This window comes from Accipiter gentilis, chromosome 28, assembly GCF_929443795.1.
Source record: "Accipiter gentilis chromosome 28, bAccGen1.1, whole genome shotgun sequence".
Classification (NCBI taxonomy): domain Eukaryota; kingdom Metazoa; phylum Chordata; class Aves; order Accipitriformes; family Accipitridae; genus Astur; species Astur gentilis.
This window is the reverse complement of record NC_064907.1, coordinates 13473746-13490228: the sequence shown is the minus strand read 5'-3', so window position 1 is coordinate 13490228 and position 16483 is coordinate 13473746. Positions and strand designations below refer to the sequence as shown.

General features: G+C 47.0%; 1 protein-coding gene across 2 annotated transcripts in view; it reads right to left on the bottom strand.

Annotated features, from left to right (window-relative positions):
* The window catches only part of TRIM67 (tripartite motif containing 67), a 34832-nt gene extending 20788 nt beyond the window's left edge, over positions 1–14044 (bottom strand). For both annotated transcript variants that reach the window (XM_049831406.1, XM_049831405.1), the window contains exons 1-4: positions 12863–14044; positions 6729–6824; positions 2644–2766; positions 1233–1343 (exon numbers count right to left, since the gene is read on the bottom strand). In XM_049831406.1, the coding sequence (XP_049687363.1) occupies positions 1233–1343; positions 2644–2766; positions 6729–6824; positions 12863–13849 (1317 nt within the window). In that variant the 5' untranslated portion in view covers positions 13850–14044. The remainder of the gene's footprint in view (positions 1–1232; positions 1344–2643; positions 2767–6728; positions 6825–12862) is intronic.
* Between the last annotated feature and the right edge of the window lie 2439 nt (positions 14045–16483).

The window sequence follows — 16483 nt, the reverse complement described above, 5'->3', positions numbered from 1 at the left end:
GACTGCAAAGAATGAAGCCACAAAGGTTACAGGAACTAGATGATCTAGTTGGGGGCTGGAACTAGATGATCTTTAAGGTCTCTTCCAACCCAAACCATTCTGTGATTGTACGAAAAGCAAGCTGAAATGAAAGTGAAGGATGTATCTAGCTAGCATGTAGATAAGACCTAAAGGTTTCATTTGTCCTGCAGTATCCAACCGACAGCCTGCTAAAACCTGTGTAGTCTTGAGATTAATATACACCACACATTCCCCACTCTCGCTTGAGACCAGACGTGACAGTAACAATCAATCTGGAGTGCTAATAGATTTAAGTTGGCTAATTCTTATCCTGTTTTTTAGGGATGCTGTGACAGCCCCCTGATACTCATGCATTCATGTGCGCAGCGTGCCCTGTTCAGCTGACAGCCACATGCAGATCATTTTGTTTGATGTGCCTTTCTTCTTAATTAATAAGGCAACAAAACTAACAGGGCAAAATAAAATAATTAATAAAAATAATGGAATTAATTCGACAAAAGAATTAATTGGATAATAAAACTGTTATGTTTTACCTCATCAAGAGACACTTTCACTGCTTGTACCTAAGAAACAATATACTGCAAATTAAGGTGATTGTTGGCTAGGCCATATTTTGCAAAGATAGGGTACCTGGATCCTCCAGCTACAAGTCTTGTAGCCCGGTAAGGTGCAACAACCCCAGTGATGCAAAGCTACACGCAAGCTCTGAAGGCTGGATTTCTTCACAGGGGAGATGCGGAAAGGACTCTTTCACATGGGAAAGAGTAATGCAAAGGGGAGAAGCAAAGAGGGACAAAAGTACTACTCTGGTGAGTCATAGACCTTTCCAAATTGACCAGAGAGCTCTGTGAAGTCCTGTGTTGGTTTTCTCAGAGGAGAATAAAATAATATTCTGCAGAAAGTTATCATGAACTGCATAGCACCTCTCTTTCAGCCCAGAAGGAAGTGCTGGCAAGAGGAAAGACGTCAGCAGTCAGGGAAATGGTGTGACTGCTAACTCCACACCTTGGTCAGAGTGCAGCTGTTCAAAGCAGTCCCTTCGCTGGGACATTCATGCAGTCACCAGACTATCATCTGAGCTTTTAGACAGTACTAACAGGAGGTAAGGTGAACCTGCCTTGGAGGTGGGAGAGGCTAATTAGCAAAGCTACCCGTTTTTCGATTTGACGTCTTGTCTTTTTTTTCCCCCAGAACGTCGGAAAGAAAAATACCTGTAAAAACCCAGAGGGATCATTTTCTTTGATAACTTCTAGGCAGTACTCCATAAGCCCTGTTGACTGGCGTAGCTTCAGTGTACAGTGATTTATCTGGTCCCAAACAACCTGGAAAACAAGCATCAGTACAGTTCTGATGACTGCCTCAGCTTACAGTGAATTGTGTAAGATTATTTCAGAAGAGACAACAAATGGAAAAGTGTGTTAAAGCTATGCTTAATTTAGCTGCCATATGGCCATTGCCGTATCTCCATCAGCTACACTCACTTGCTCTGTATTGTAAATACCGATAATTAGCTTGGCAAAATGTTGTGCACAGGGAATCACAATTTTCAGAGCAGATTAATTGCTCAAAGATCAGACTTGCTTGGGGCAGAAAGAGCACAGAACATGTTTCTGCATTTGCCGTATTCACATTTACAATCACACTTTCACTAAAATCTGAGCTTTTAAAAAATCCTTCACTTCAAAAGGCAAATATTATAGAAGATAACTGCAGGAGTGGTTTCTTGCAGATTATACCCTACCATGCTCTTCACAATTCACCACTGATCCTGCTCTGCTTAAGAACGCATTGCTGGGATTAAGAAATAAAAAAAGCTGCATCTCACTTTTCCACATTTTGGACTTGATTCTGCTGCCACAAGGCTGTAGACTAGGCTGAATAGCACTGTGTTTGATAGCACAACTCCTGAGGTACAACAGCCTAACAGGAATAAACTGCAGGATTAGCTGTGCTGTTAGCAGTTATGTCCTATGTATTGGTTCTTGTTAAGCATGGAGGGGGGGGGGTAAATGATGATCTCAGGTAGGTTTTATTCATTGTTTGTCATAGGTATTTCACTTCAATTTTTCATTCTGTCTTAGGTACTATTAATGTTACTGGCACTATAATATCTCAAAATCACATATGCAGTTCAACATTTCAAGAAATGTGTCTATTTAAATATTTCTTGACTGCCACTTTGCTGAACCATTTATACCTTTCTTCTCCCTACCTCCCTTTACTGCATTTCTTTAGTATCTTTTGAGTGGAACATGGATTTCTGGAGGTGGTTTGCCTGAATTTCAAAGGTTTGAAGAGACACCAAAATCCCAACCTTTTACCTGGGCAGAAGGTCCCAGAATCAAAACCACACACAGGTTTCACTGATAAGCACCTCTCAAAAGACAGCTCAAAACCATCAGATAAAGGCTGGTGGCCTTATTCAACAAACGGCTGAAGTATATGCCTCATTTTAAGTGTATAAGCACAGTTCCACTAAACTGCTGAACTGGAACCTGCGAAAGGACTTCAGGATTTCGTCACGAGGAATCTTCACGGTGTAAAGGGCTGGGGACTTGATAAAATGCACAGTAACACAGGTAGAAGCAGCAGCCGTGCTCAGCTGATGAGAGCTGTGCTCACCTTCAGCTTGTGCTCACGTTCTTTGGTCACCTTTGTGAGCAGTTTTGCCTTCTGTCGTGTTAATGCATCAACCAAGGCATCACACTGAGCGACAAGGCAGGCTTCATAATCCAACCCATTCTCCTAGAAGAAGGTGAGAGTCATACTCATCAAAGAAAGCATACTTTACAGCTTAAGCTATTGCTCATTCTTACCTGTTTTTCTATTCAGGAAAGATTTCCTTTCAAGACCTCGGCATTTCTGTGCCTTTCTGATTTCATTATAGCTGTGCCAGTAATAGCTGCATGCTATAAAATGAAACAAAGATGCTGTGCCACAAATGGGCTTATTTAAAACCTTGATTTACTGGCACTTTCCGGACAACAGATGTAGTACAACATAATATAAAAGCTAAACCTAACATACGCAGTGCATACAGATACATAAGAGCATTCAGCCCCATTCTGGTTTAATTATCCCACTGTAGCAACTTTGAAATCACTAGCTCTACACCATGGCAATTAGAACAGAATTATGGACCAGAATCTAGTCTACAGGTTTATTACAAGGAAATTAATCAGGTACAAAGCCCTGAGATTTGTGTATTGCGTCAAGTACTTTTTAAAAAATAGCTAGCACTTGGCAGTGGAGACATGTATTTGATTAGCTTTAAAAAAAACCAAAAAACTTGGCAGTTTTTTATTTGCCTTGTGGTAAAACTCTCTGCCAGGCAAAGGCCAGCATCTGAGGTATACAACACTGAGCCTTGCGTAGGGCCTGGGTATCACTTCACATTACCAATGGGGTAGGACAAACCATGCTACCACAGAATCCCATGCAGTTGTAGAAACCTGGGCAGATGGTACTACAAGATCCTGGGGACGGCTTGCTCTGGCCATAGAACTGATGCTGTAGCACCCATTCAGAGGGAGGTTCTCCCTCGCTTCCTCTTCTTGTGAGGCTAGAAGAAGAGGAAAGCTTTCAAGCTCCTCTTTCGAGGAGATGTTCAGTTGTCCTGTCAGCTTTCCTCCCAAATGCCCCAATGAAAACAATAAAAAAAAGCACAGCGTTAAATGTGAGAAGATTTTAAACAAGTGCTGAAGAAGAAGCATCTTTGTGGTAAGCCATCACAGGCCTCTAACTCATTCCTATCTCTTAGCTCTTTTGTTTATGTTTTTCTCTTCTTTTCTGTTCATTTGCTTTGTCTTCATTCTTTTGAGAGTAAAATTTTCAGCACTGTATCCCCTTCCCTCACTGAAATCCACCCATCCCTTTCTCCAGCTGAGGGATGCAGGGTCACCCTTCCCCAAAAGGCCCCCACCGCAGCCCTAGACCTGTCAGCAAGATGTGGGGGGGAGAGACACCAAACAGCCCAGTTATTCTTCACAGGTTTTTCTTAGACTCTTCCTGTTTGCATCTCTCCCTCCTCGGCTTATATCACACCCGACTCCCCCTTAAGCTGGTTTCCATCCAGCTACTCTTGAAGGGCTGGTTTGTGTACAGAGCCTGAATCAGTCAATGGCTATAGCACATCATTTCTCTCCTCATTTTCTGTTCACGTGTCAAACAGGGTGTTTGGCGATATGCCTCTTTTAAGTGAGAAAGGATGAAATTGTTACAGCAGATGGGAAAATGTGAAAATCAGATAGTGACAGCAACAAGGAGGAGCCAGGAAGCAACAGGGGCAATGAGGAACAGGCAGTTTCCGAAAAGAAGAGACCAAGAGATTTAAAAGTGACCTCAGAAAGGAGAAGGGAAGGAAAAAAGAGGGGGAAACAACAGATCTGCAAAGCAGGAAAAAGAAATGTAGATTACAAATTTGCAAAGTGCCCCAGGCTAGAGAAAAGCACAGCTCCTGGTAGCTGTGGCAAACTCAGCGAGGAGACAAAGAGTGCAGATGGCTGTCTGGTCCACTGTGCATTGAGACAGGATAATAAAATGTACATATTGCTCACTCCTTTGTATAAACATACATTTTAAAGACATTTTTGCTGAGGGGTAAATGTCTGTACGTGTGTGTGGCAACCACCATAAGACTTCTATTAGAAATAACCTGCTCTGAGATACATGGTTCTGGGTATGAATCTATGCACAAAGGCTACATCTATTCCCCCCCAAATAACAGTGCAAGAACTGTTTTTTCGGTCCAGATGCCAAAAGGCACAGACCAGCTCACGGCACATCTAAACTCTTCTCCCTCAAATAGCGTGGCTGTACCAAACCTGCCTACCAGGAGTATTCCCTGGTATGTGCTATCATCAAATCCTGCTTGAGCATCACCTGGGAAGAGTGCAATTTGTCATGGGAGAAAACCATGCCAGGGAGCTCATTAAGGGTTAAAGTGTGGGGGTGATCACCTCAGACCTGTGCCCCAGCCTTCCACTTTTACTTAGGAATGCTTATGCAGTGGATTAGTCCTGCTGTTTTGGTTTGCTGAGATTTGATGTCCTCACTCAGACTCACGACGGAGACTGGCTCAACATGTGAGGGTCACATTCAGCTTTGTGCCCAGACATGCCTAAATGTTAGAGCGTGGCTGCTGGATACAATTTCCTCTTCTGAGCTCTCCTCTAGCATTTTAAGCAATCAGCAGCATCAAATAAATGGCTTGGTCTTTTGATCTAATTGTAGCAGCTCCCTTATGCAGAGCAATTTGGCAGTGATTTTGTTGAAACATATTAAAGGATTTGACAGCATAGTCATAAATAGTTGTAATAGGCCACCTTTAGGTTTCAGGAGGGAAAACTACATTTTTAATGGAGCTAGGTGACTCAAGAAAAGATTGGTGATGATAGACTACTGTTTTGGGTGAGTTATCCCATCCTAAAATAGCGGTTCATACCCATAGGAAGAATTGCTCTCTAGAGGTGTCTCTTGTCCTTGGACAAGGAAAGAAGCCTAAATGACTGGGTTAGATGAGCTACATAACTCTTAAATAGGTAAAGTCAGCTGAGAGAAACCTCACACTGTGTCCAAAACACGGCACGTGACAGGTGCCGGTTGGTGGCTCCACACTCATTTTTTTCAGTTAGATGTGCTTTTTTTTTACCAGTTTCTCAGTCTTGGCTTGTTCCCTTCCCCACGTGGCCACAGAAGACTGTGAGCGTGGGTAGCTGCACTGCCCTGGGGCAACCTGAGAGCTTGAGCACCATTTGTGATACGAGTTCATCACCTGGAGTGTTAAGTGGAGTGTTTTAATGATTTTATGCTAAACTAAATACAGATTTTTGAACTCCTGCTTTGGCTTTCTGTTACTAACAGGCACAGGACTTGCTTGGTGATGGAAGATGAGCAAGCAGCAGAGCAGGCATATCGTAGAGCAGATGATGCATACCCCACAGAAAACCCACCGCCGCAGAGCATCGCTGCTGCGGATAACAAGTGTCGCCTCCCAGGCACCGTGCGGCTTAAACCACGGCGGCACATTTCCAGCCACACTCTGCAGGATGAGAAGGACATTGAGGATCATCTGACCTCCAGCACTGATGAGTCTAAATTTGGTTGAAAATGGGACTTGGTTTGTTTTGGGTTTGTGCCCTCAATTATGGCACTCACCGTGAGCAACTTTTCTGACTATTAAAGCTGGGCAATTATAGGCATGAAAATATCTTCTGCTTCCATAAACGACCACACTGATTTAGCAGCATTTGTTTCTTCTTCCTTTTTTTTTATTTCCTACAAATACTCTAATAAGCAGGTCGACTGGATTTTGTCCAGAAATGAGTACATTTTTAGAAAATGTAAGATGAAAAACAAGTAGTAAATTCTGAATGTGTTAAAATGAGAACTTATCCTAAATGCCCAATTCAAGCAATTGCAGTCAGGAAGGAGCCCAGAAGCATGACCGATGGATTCAATCAAATACTAATCAACACAGCTCAGATGTCCAGTATTGAGTATCAGCTTCTCACAACAAACAATCTAGAAGCTCAGAGGGGCTTGCAGGCATTACTTGATGAATAATTTTGCCTAGCAAACCCATTCAAGAAAGGTTAGATGATTCCAGGAAAGATGAGAATAGCAGAGGAGACAAAGTCATCAAATAAATTATTCACTCAGTTCTATTGATTACTGTATTATCAAAACAGCTAATATTCTACAGTTACCTGGATCTGCTGCAATAAATTTTTAAGCTGGACCAAAAATTCTTTAGCTTCCTTTGCTTTATCTGAAACACCATTTAAAGCCTGAGACAGCTGTGCCTGCAAGGAAAAAAAGAAGGAAAAAAAGGAAAAATTAGAGATAAAATGCAAATGTGTTTCTTACTAATCCCTGGGTTTGATGATTAATAGTGTGCTGAAAGGCTTACTTGCTGTCGCATGTGGTCTTACATGCACAGTGTTTGTGTTAGAAAAGAATAGTTAAGATTTTAACGGTAATAAGATTTAATAAAGGTGAAATATGCATGTGGGGGCAGTCAAGTATTGTGTCTGCACATTCCACTTTATTGCAGTGACTTGGTAAGTCAAAATACCTTTTTATAAGACAGCTACCCCCGTATATAAGGAGATAACTGTCTCACACTTACACAGTAGCATCTGTCACGCTGAAAAATCCCCCAGTGCTTTCCAAAATGGTACTTTTTTTTTTTCACCAAAGCCTGAATTCTTTATAAATGTGATAGATCCTACCAAACCTGAGTTACACTAGGACTTCAAAGACAAATCTGCATTTTCAGACTTCATAGTAATATCCCTTTGGGGCTCCAGTTTCCCATGCTCTTACCCAACAAAAGGGTGAATATTTCTGGAAAAGCTGGAAAAAACCCCTTCCTCTAACTCTTGACTGGTGAGACATATGGAATATGTCTTTTCTAAGTCCACACTGAACACCTAACCTCCCCTTTCCTCAGCCGGCACCTGAGATCTCTAAACCAAACCAGAAGCTTCTTGATGGACTTCGAGGATGGGAAGGAAACGGCTGTTCTGCCCCCAGCAGACCGAGAACCTCCATGGTCTGACCGGAGCAGCCCCAGCACAACTTCCCTGGAAGTCTGACTGGAATTACAGAAACCATACTGCCCTGCTTGTCAGCCCATGGCAAGCTTGGATCCAGCATCACTTCTCCGTGCAGACATAATGCAGAGCAACCGGATAAGTCCCATCGTTGAGTGTCCTGCAGGTTAGACGCTCTCTTTGTTGGTCTACCCCTCAAGTGGACTTGGGAACTACCGATTGCTGATGTCCAGTTAATTATCCTCACCAAACGGATATGACAGCAGACATCAGGAAATGGAAGATTAAGTATCTTTGCTCACGTCAGGCTTTTAGAAGGTTGCCATCTCTTGTTTCCTTAGGACTAGAGTGTGCCTTGAGACAGAGCCTTGTATGTAGGAAGGCACAAAGGTTATGAGCCTCTAAGAAGAGAACTAATTGAAATTCAGTAAGCCACCACTCATTCTCTGCTTCCCTCTTGCTCCTGGAGGGACATAAATTACTGCATCCCTGCAAAGGGAACAGCTCGCTTCTTTAGGCTGCCCAAGTTTTGAGCTTACCTCCTGCCTGAACATCTCCAACTCATCCTCCCCTTGTGCTCACCCGTTCATGCAGGACAGCAAAAAGCAGACCCTGGCAGCTCCTCGTGGGCACTTCACAGCCCAGCTTGGAGCCAGGCTGCCTTACACAGGCAGAGGCACTGCCTAAACCCCACACAGCTCTGCAGGAAGTGGGTACAAACCCTGACCAGGAGCTCGGACTGAATTATAGAGAAAGAAGCCACCCTAGGATTTTTTTCCTCATATTCACACAAACTTTTTCCTTTTAACCCAGTTGTAGGTATTACATTAATGCTAAATTTGGAAATAAAGTATGCTTTACTACAAGTCATTTGTAACAAATGTAATGGTAAGACACATTACTGTGTAAGTGTCTCAGTATTTGAATATTTAGTATTCTCTTACACAAACTCTTGTCACTGATTCCGCCAGATCAGACAATCAGGGCTTCAGATCAGCTCTCCATGGGCTGATCATGGTTGCTGGAGTTTAAAGCCCACCCTTTTGGATCGCACTTTCTGCTCCATCCACAAGGCACATGTGAGCTTTTGGTTTGTCGAGCTGATGCAGGACAATGTGGAAGCAGCATGTGACCCAGCGGCTGGGAAGGAAGCGAGAAAGAAATAGGTGGCAAAAGCATGGTATGCTCTGCCATCGACTGGCCTGACCAAATTGTCCCAGGGAGGCAAGGGCTCCTTTCTTTCAAATCAAAACCAATGGTTGGTCCCCACAGCAGTAAAATTTGCGCTTTTCCAACATCTGCCCTGGCTCTCAAATCATCTCAAAGTGCATTTCACCAGATAAGAGGAGCCAAAAGCTGTATGTGGGCATCACAGCAGCCATAGAAAACTGAATCACCGCAGACAAATTGTAACCCACATATGTACCGACGGCAATTAGCACAGTCACTCCTGGCTCCCGGCACGCTCCCATCGCAAAGGGCTGCAATAGAAACTCAACGACGTCATTGTTCAAAGGGCTCGTGAGCGAATTGCCAGGTTCATTAAAACCTGTGGTTGCATTAACGCGACTGCAGCATGAAGCCGAGGAGAAGACCCCATCTCCATTTGTGAAAGCCACTTAGAGATAATAGCCTTGTTTTTCCAAGCATTTGTAAAAGATACCTTACAAAGCAGTGGAATTTAGTCATGCACTTCCCATTAAAATCAAATGGAGCTACATGACTAAGCCCTCAGTAAACCAACCAAGCCATAAAAAATGCCCTGTACACTCAGAGCAATCTTTCATGGTGTAGAAACATTTACTGGAAGCCAAACTGAAATGTTATAAGCTCCGTTGACTGCGACAATTAATAACTCCTGACAAACAGTATTCTACCTGGCGTTATCCTTAATACCTGGTCTTGCAACCAATAATGTGGATGCAGGAGATGGATACCAAGTTTCTACTTCTATCAAATACAGAAACAGGGAGATAACAAGGGTGAGTAATTAAACCCAGATGGCATGGAAGACCGATGCTTCCTTTGATTTTAGAAAATGAACCGGATAATGCCCACGTCCTTTTTCAACCAAACAGTTCATGCTCATTTAACTTGTTTTTCCTCTATCTCTCTTTAGCAGCAGATTAACTATTGATTAGATAATCTTGCCCTGGTGCTGAATTCTGAAACAGGCCACATGATTTTGGGAACACAACTCTTTAGGCCAGCAAATAAAAGCAGGCATTTGGACTCCAACACTTGCCTTCAACTGCCTGCCCTTCTGCCCTTCAAAGACCCATCCAGCTGTGGTTTTTTTCAGAGTTTCGGTATATATATGTATGTACATATATATATATATAACCATTTAGAATGGGCAGAGTTGAAATGTGTCCACCATCATTCCTGGTATTGGTAGGTCAAAAGGCCTACCAACTTAAATCTGACAACAGTGTTCCTGTTCTTGCTACAAAGACATAAAAGGACTTAACTTTGTCAGAAGACTTACATGGTTTTACTTAATAACCTTAAGGACTTCACTTTGGCAGAAGACTTACACAGTTTTACTTAATAACCTTAAACTGCTGGTCCAGATGCTCTTTGCATGTAAGTGAATATAATAAAGTCCAGCTAAGTCAGTGGATTTTCACAGATTTATGCCATTGGGGCCCTGTTGTTATTTTACGCCAGTTTTAATTTCTCTGTAGGAGAAGTTACATAAAGCAGCGTAATGGGGAACCTGCAGCCTTAACAGGGGCCAACCAGTCTAGTACAGCTTTCGTGACAGCAGCACAGCTGAGGGGAAACGCACATTCCATGGCACGGTCTGCAGCACTGTACGGACAAGGTTATACACTCTAATTTGCCACTAGATCACTACATAAGGCCCTGACAAAGACGAAGTCAAACAGTTCGAACAAAAGGCTAATACAGAAGTGGAATGGAAATGGATCCTAAACCTGAAGGTAGGCAGGGCCTCTGGAAAAGCAGGTCTACAGTCAGTAGGAAAAATTTTTTAAGTTTGCTGTTGTGGGATGAAACTGTGTCCTGAGAGGTGGGGAAATGGCTCCAGCAGCCCTTTTTAGGTGAAGAATACCAGCCACTGGCCTTAGAAGGAGATAAGCAGGTGCTTATCAGCTGATGGCGAACAACTGTCAGTCTGTCAGGCTAAGAACGCTTATGGACGAGCCCTTCCAGCTGCCTCTACCAGCTACGCCTGGAGCATCTGGAGAGAACACATAAACCTTGCACTACGTTTGGCATGCCACTCAATGTAAGTAATCTATGGATTGGCCAAAGTAACTACAGGTAATAGACTTGTAGAAATTACTGTATATGAGAACTATTTCTAAGCAGAAGTATCTAATTCCAAAACAATTGATCTGAACGAATGTGAGCTGATGATTTAGGCTGTCTGGCTATTTGGCTCCATTATATTTCTTTTCTGCCAAGTGCATTGTTCTGGGAAAAATAATATTCACGAGAGCACAATTTTAGAGTCCCCAAATTAGTTAATTTTGAGTATTTTTTTCTTTCATTAGAATTTTCGCATTGATTGAGTGTGTAAAACAAGAGAAAGATCACATTCTGTGATACCTTATTCCCAGAAAAAAATGCACTAAAATACAAACCACTTGGGTATTGTTCGTCTTTTGACAATACTTGACAGTAGGAAAGAGAGAAACTGACTGACTCTGAACTTTGATTACAGCGGAGTTTATCACATTGTTCAAAAAGGCATCAGTTGTAACTCAAAGTAGACCATAATACAGCACAAGCTGGTGTCTCACACTCTCCAAAACATCAGCCACACTTGAAGAGTGAACTCAGTCCCTGCTCATTAAAATAATTCTGCTCCCAAGTGGATTCTGCCATTGGCATAAGCAGCAATAGCCGCGAATTTGGAATCTGCTCCTTCTGGGCCAAGAGAACTTCTCCTCAGCACAAATACGTTAGGGAGGAGATGGCTGAGCCCTTGGCAGAGCATTCAAACCAAAACACGGACTGAAGAAGTTTGTCTTTCTCAGATGGATGCCCCCAAGGGGCATCTTTTTTGAATCTTAAAATCAAAAGTCAATTTTTTGCCTTGCCAAATGTCTTGGCCTAGCTTGTGCTCAACCACTCCATGGCTGAGGGATGATGAGACCAGTTTTGATTTTGTCCTCTCCCAGTGTCTGAAAGGCTCTCTCTGTGCTTCTCTTGCTGCTAACTGCAGCAGAGAGCGGGAAGAAGGGAACCCTGCGGCCAGTGCTCTTTGCTCAGCTTGGGGGGAAGACCTTTCCCCCAGTACAGTGGGAAGCTCCAGAGGACTGCTTTCACCACTCAGGCATTAAAGTCCCCTCCATACGTTCATATGTATTAACTAATCATTTTTCCAGGGTTCACTGTTCTTAGCAAGAAAGAGCTAACTTCACACACTCTTTCAACTTCCAAGGTCATGTCTTGCTCTGTATTCAAATGGTTGCAAAGTCTTATTTTTAACAAGGAGAGCATGGCCAAGTGAGCCAGCAGCTCTACCAGACCTCGGTGACCCCCCCTTGCAGCTATGCGGCTGGCTCCGATGTCCCCCGGGGGCTCCAGGGAGGGCTACGGAGCATCGCTTGCAGGGAAGCCTGAATCGGACTGTGACATTATATGAATCAGAAAAAGCTTTACTTATCCCCAGACCCCATCCATCCTACAATTCCTTACTCATCGTTGTGTCGTGAAGGTCCCTCTGGCCATCGCTCCTGGCCTCTTTGGGAACTGAGTGGGAGGTGAGACCTCTTTGAGGGCCAGGAGACAACACAAGGTCCCGGGATCCTCCTTATCACGCTCGCCTGCCTAAAACCCTTGGGTGGCTCCGGGCCACTCTCCCTCATTGACACACGGGGGACACGTAGGGGTGGGAAACGGTTGTGGCAGCTCGCACTGGGTGAAAGGGAGGCGGCGAAGGGATGGAATGACCACCCGGTCTCCTCCCAGGCACCCGTGCGAGGACAGGATGGCCAAGGGCCCTGTGGAAGGCGAACGAGTTAGCGAGACGGACTCGCTAATTCCAGGTGTCTGCCTGGGGCCTGGCAGAGCCTGAGATTTGCTGGCTAAGGTGGGGCCAACGCGGGAGGGAGCCGGAAGGTCTTCTAACCCCGAGCAGAGGCTGCAGTCGGGAAGGGCCGGCGAGCAAAGCGCCAAGGAGAAAAAAGCCTGGGAGGATGACGGAGGTGAAGTAGCCCCCCATCGCGCGGCCTCCAGCCCGACGCCGGGGCGCTGGGCCCAAGGAATCCCCGGGGGGCCGAGGTCACCCCTGAGGGGACTGACTGACTCACCTTGTGCTGCTTCCACATGGCGCCCAGGGCCTTCACCTCATGCTTGCCGTGCTTGCCCTCCTCCAGGCACTGGTAGCAGACGGGGCTGCGGCAGCTCACGCAGTACATGCTGTAGTTCTCCAGGTCGTGCTCGGCGCACGTCGGTACCTTCCGGCCGCCTCCTCCTCCTCCTCCTCCTCCGCCGCCGCCGCCGCCGCCGCCCCCCGCCCCTTTCCCGCCATCGCCGCCGCCGGGGGCGCCCGGCTGTCCGGGCGGCGGGACCAGGCGGTGCTTGGCGAAGGGCCCGCGGGCCGGGTGGCAGCGGAGCTGGCAGGCGGCGCAGTACAGCACCTCGCACTGCTCGCAAAGCACCGCGGCCGGCTCGGCCGGGCTGCGGTCGCAGAGCTGGCACTTGGCGGCGGCGGCGGCGGCGGCTCGGCCCTGCTGGTAGCGCTGCACGATGGCCTCCAGCAAGCGGTTGCGCTGGAAACCGCGGAGGCCGCGCTGGTCCAGGGAAGCGCTCCGGTGGCACTGCGGGCAGGTGAGGGAAGAGCTGGCGGGGCCGGCGCCCCTCGGAGCCGCCGCCGCCGCCGCCGCCGCCGCTCCCGGGGGTGCCGGCACCAGCGGCAGCACCCGCACGCCGTTGGGGGACTTGAGGCTGGGGGTGTAGGAGCCGTAGCCGCTGTCGGTCTCGCTGTGCAGGCTCAGCTTGTCGGCGTGGTCCCCGCCGCCGCCGCCGCCGCCGCCGCCCGCCGCGCACTCCGAGTCCGGGCAGGCGGCGGAGCCCGCGGCGGTTCCCGGCCCCGGTGCGGCGGCGGCGGCGGCGGCGGCTGCGGCGGGCGGCGGGGGTCCCCGCGGGTGGAGCAGGGGCGGCAGGTGCTGCTCGCTCTCCGGGGTCTGCACGGCGATGGTGCGGGCGCAGGGCAGGCAGACATTGTGCGAGCAGGGCAGGATGATGGGTTCCCGGAAAAGCGAACCGCACACCGGGCACTTCAGCTCCTCTTCCATGGCCGCGGCGCGGGGCTTTGTGTGAGGGGAGCGGGCGGGCTCAGGCGGGAGCTGAGGGGTGGCCGCCGGCTCCCCCCATCCCCCGCGCCGCCCGCCGCCGCCGGCTTCGCCTCAGGGAGCCGGGGAGAGGCCGGGAGGGCCCCGCTCCCGCCCGTTCAGCACCCGCCGGGGCTAGACAGCTCCGGCCGGGGCCGGGACCGGGGGCCGGGGCCGGAGGAGGCCGGGGCCGGAGGGGGCCGGGGCCGGAGGAACCGCCCGGAGGCTGTTCGGGGCTCGGGTAGGGCCCCCTCAGGCCGGTGGCTCGGTCAGGGAGCGCGGTGGGGCTGTTTTAACGTTGGTGGCATAGAGTAATAATATATGGGGAAGGGAGGCGGGGGGAGGAGGGAGGGCAGGAGTGGGAAGGGGCGGGAGGAGCCCTCGCCAGCAAATAAGTGGTCGCTCTCTCTACGGCTGGGGACGGCGAAAACATTTTTTTAAAGGCTCTCTCCGTACAGCGATGTCTTTATAGGTTTAAATAAAGCCATTGTTTGGGGAGCGGATTGAAGGCGGGCGGGGTTTCGTCATCCCTTGTAGCCCTCTCCTCCCTCCCCGAGGAAAGGAGGACGCTTCCCAAAAAAAACCTGAGAGCCCGCTTCTCCTTCGTACGGGTCTCACCGTGCCGGAGCAGAACCGAGAGGCACAAAATGTCAGGCCCTGTTAGAGGGAGGAATGGAAAAGGGGTTGAGAGAGAAGCGCCAAGGCCGGTTGCAAATGGGGCGGCTGGAAGGGAGGGAAGGGAGCAGCGGGCGGCGAGACGTGCCGCATCGCCCCAGCTCGGAGCCGTGTAACCCCGTCAGAAATTTGCTGCCAAGATAAATCAGGGATGACAGCTGAGAGTTTATGAACTGAAAATAACCGTCCTTAGAAGAAAGAAACCAGCAGTGGGAAGTCCCCCCGTCTGTTTTGTTTACTCTACATATGCTTAGGGTGGATGTAACGGTGGTTTATTTTCATAGTGAAGAGATGATGCGTAAGAGTGATTTCACTGCTTCTTTCCTTTTTTTTTTTTAAATTCGTCTATCTTGTTTAAAAGCCACTTCTGTATTAACTTCAGTTCCATAAGCAGATCCTAATTTTTTGCTTGTTTTAAAATGCGAGCTGGTTGTTTCAGAGCAGCTCTTTCAAAAATATAGAACTAACTGGCATCAAATGAAAAAAAAAGAAAAGCTAGAACATCTTAAAGGCATCCCCTCTCATCATAATGTTTCTGAGGACATGATGAGCATTTGGGGACACTGGGTAGGAAAGGATTTTCTAGTTTCAGGCTTTGCTCTTGCCAGATTATTAAAACTGTCGATGCATAGAAAAGGAGGAATGGAGACAGAGAGCAGGAATATATTAAAGGTTCCAGTTTTTTCAGTCTTTCCTCTGCTCTTTTCCTTCTTGTATCTTGCCTAGCCATTCTCATGTCAAGCTGAGGGGGAAGAAAGCCCCGAGGGGTTTAAAGCTTTGGAGTTCCCCAGTTCAAGGTGGAAAGGGGAAGGTTTGTCCTCTGTCACAGAAAAGAAACAGCCCTGACTCACATAAACCCTCCGGTCTTCTGGCTAGGTATCTTCTTCTTTGGTGTGACCTCTGTGCCGAGGTTGAGAGTTTATAGACTGACTGTGTGTTTGGGCTACCTCCAGCCAGAAACCTCAGCTGTGCAAGGAATGGTCTGAAACACCGCTGATTTCACAGCTACCTTATGCTACTATATCGCAAGAAAAAAGCTGTGGGTGAAATGCTGTTATGTTCATAGTCTCTGTTCTTTGCTCTACCATCTGTCAGCAGCGGGAGTGGATGCGTGCTAAAGATTTCTTGCAGATCCATAGGTGAATCCAAGGTGCAAATTTCAAGTCTGTGTTGGGAGCCGTAAACCTAAAGGTAATTAGGAAGGCACAGTAGCTTTTTTTGTGGACTTTAGCTTTCTTTCTTTACCTGCGTTGGGTGTAAGGTGACAGTGATCATAATGTGTGTAATGATAGCACTAGGTCTGAGACATCTAAGCAAAATGGTGGAAATGAAAAGGTTTCAACACCAAACCCGACCAGCTCCCCTTTGTAGCTACCTTTTAGCCAGGGCTTACGACTTCCACAGTTCCAATACGGTGAATATTACATTTCCATTTTGACCATTACTCTAGAGTTTATGTGAAATCCTAGGATTGTTTGCACTTGACTACAGAGGGAAATGGCAATAAACCATCTCTGAAGTACAACCCCTCTCTTTCAACCCAAACTTTTCTTCTCCTGATCTGGCCTCAGAGCATATTTCCATAACAGATGACATTTGGAATGGAGATGAAAAAGTGATTTGGTCTTCTCTGTACTGTGGTGTGACTTGTACTTCATTCAACATCTTTTTCCACCTACTTTAGAAGTTTGTCTGAAGCGTTTATGCCCAGGAAAGCTATGGCTTTGAGAGAAGGGAGAGCTGCATGGTCCGGTGCACCCGTTTCCCTATCCTACTGATCCCAGAATGACTCTTGCTTCCAAGGAATTGTAGAGTTTGAGTGCAGAAACCTTCATCCCCATGGCACCAGAGACTGCTGATGGCACTAGCATCCACTGTAACGATACTCAATGCTCTGATGGGTTTAGGTTGTAGAGCACGGAT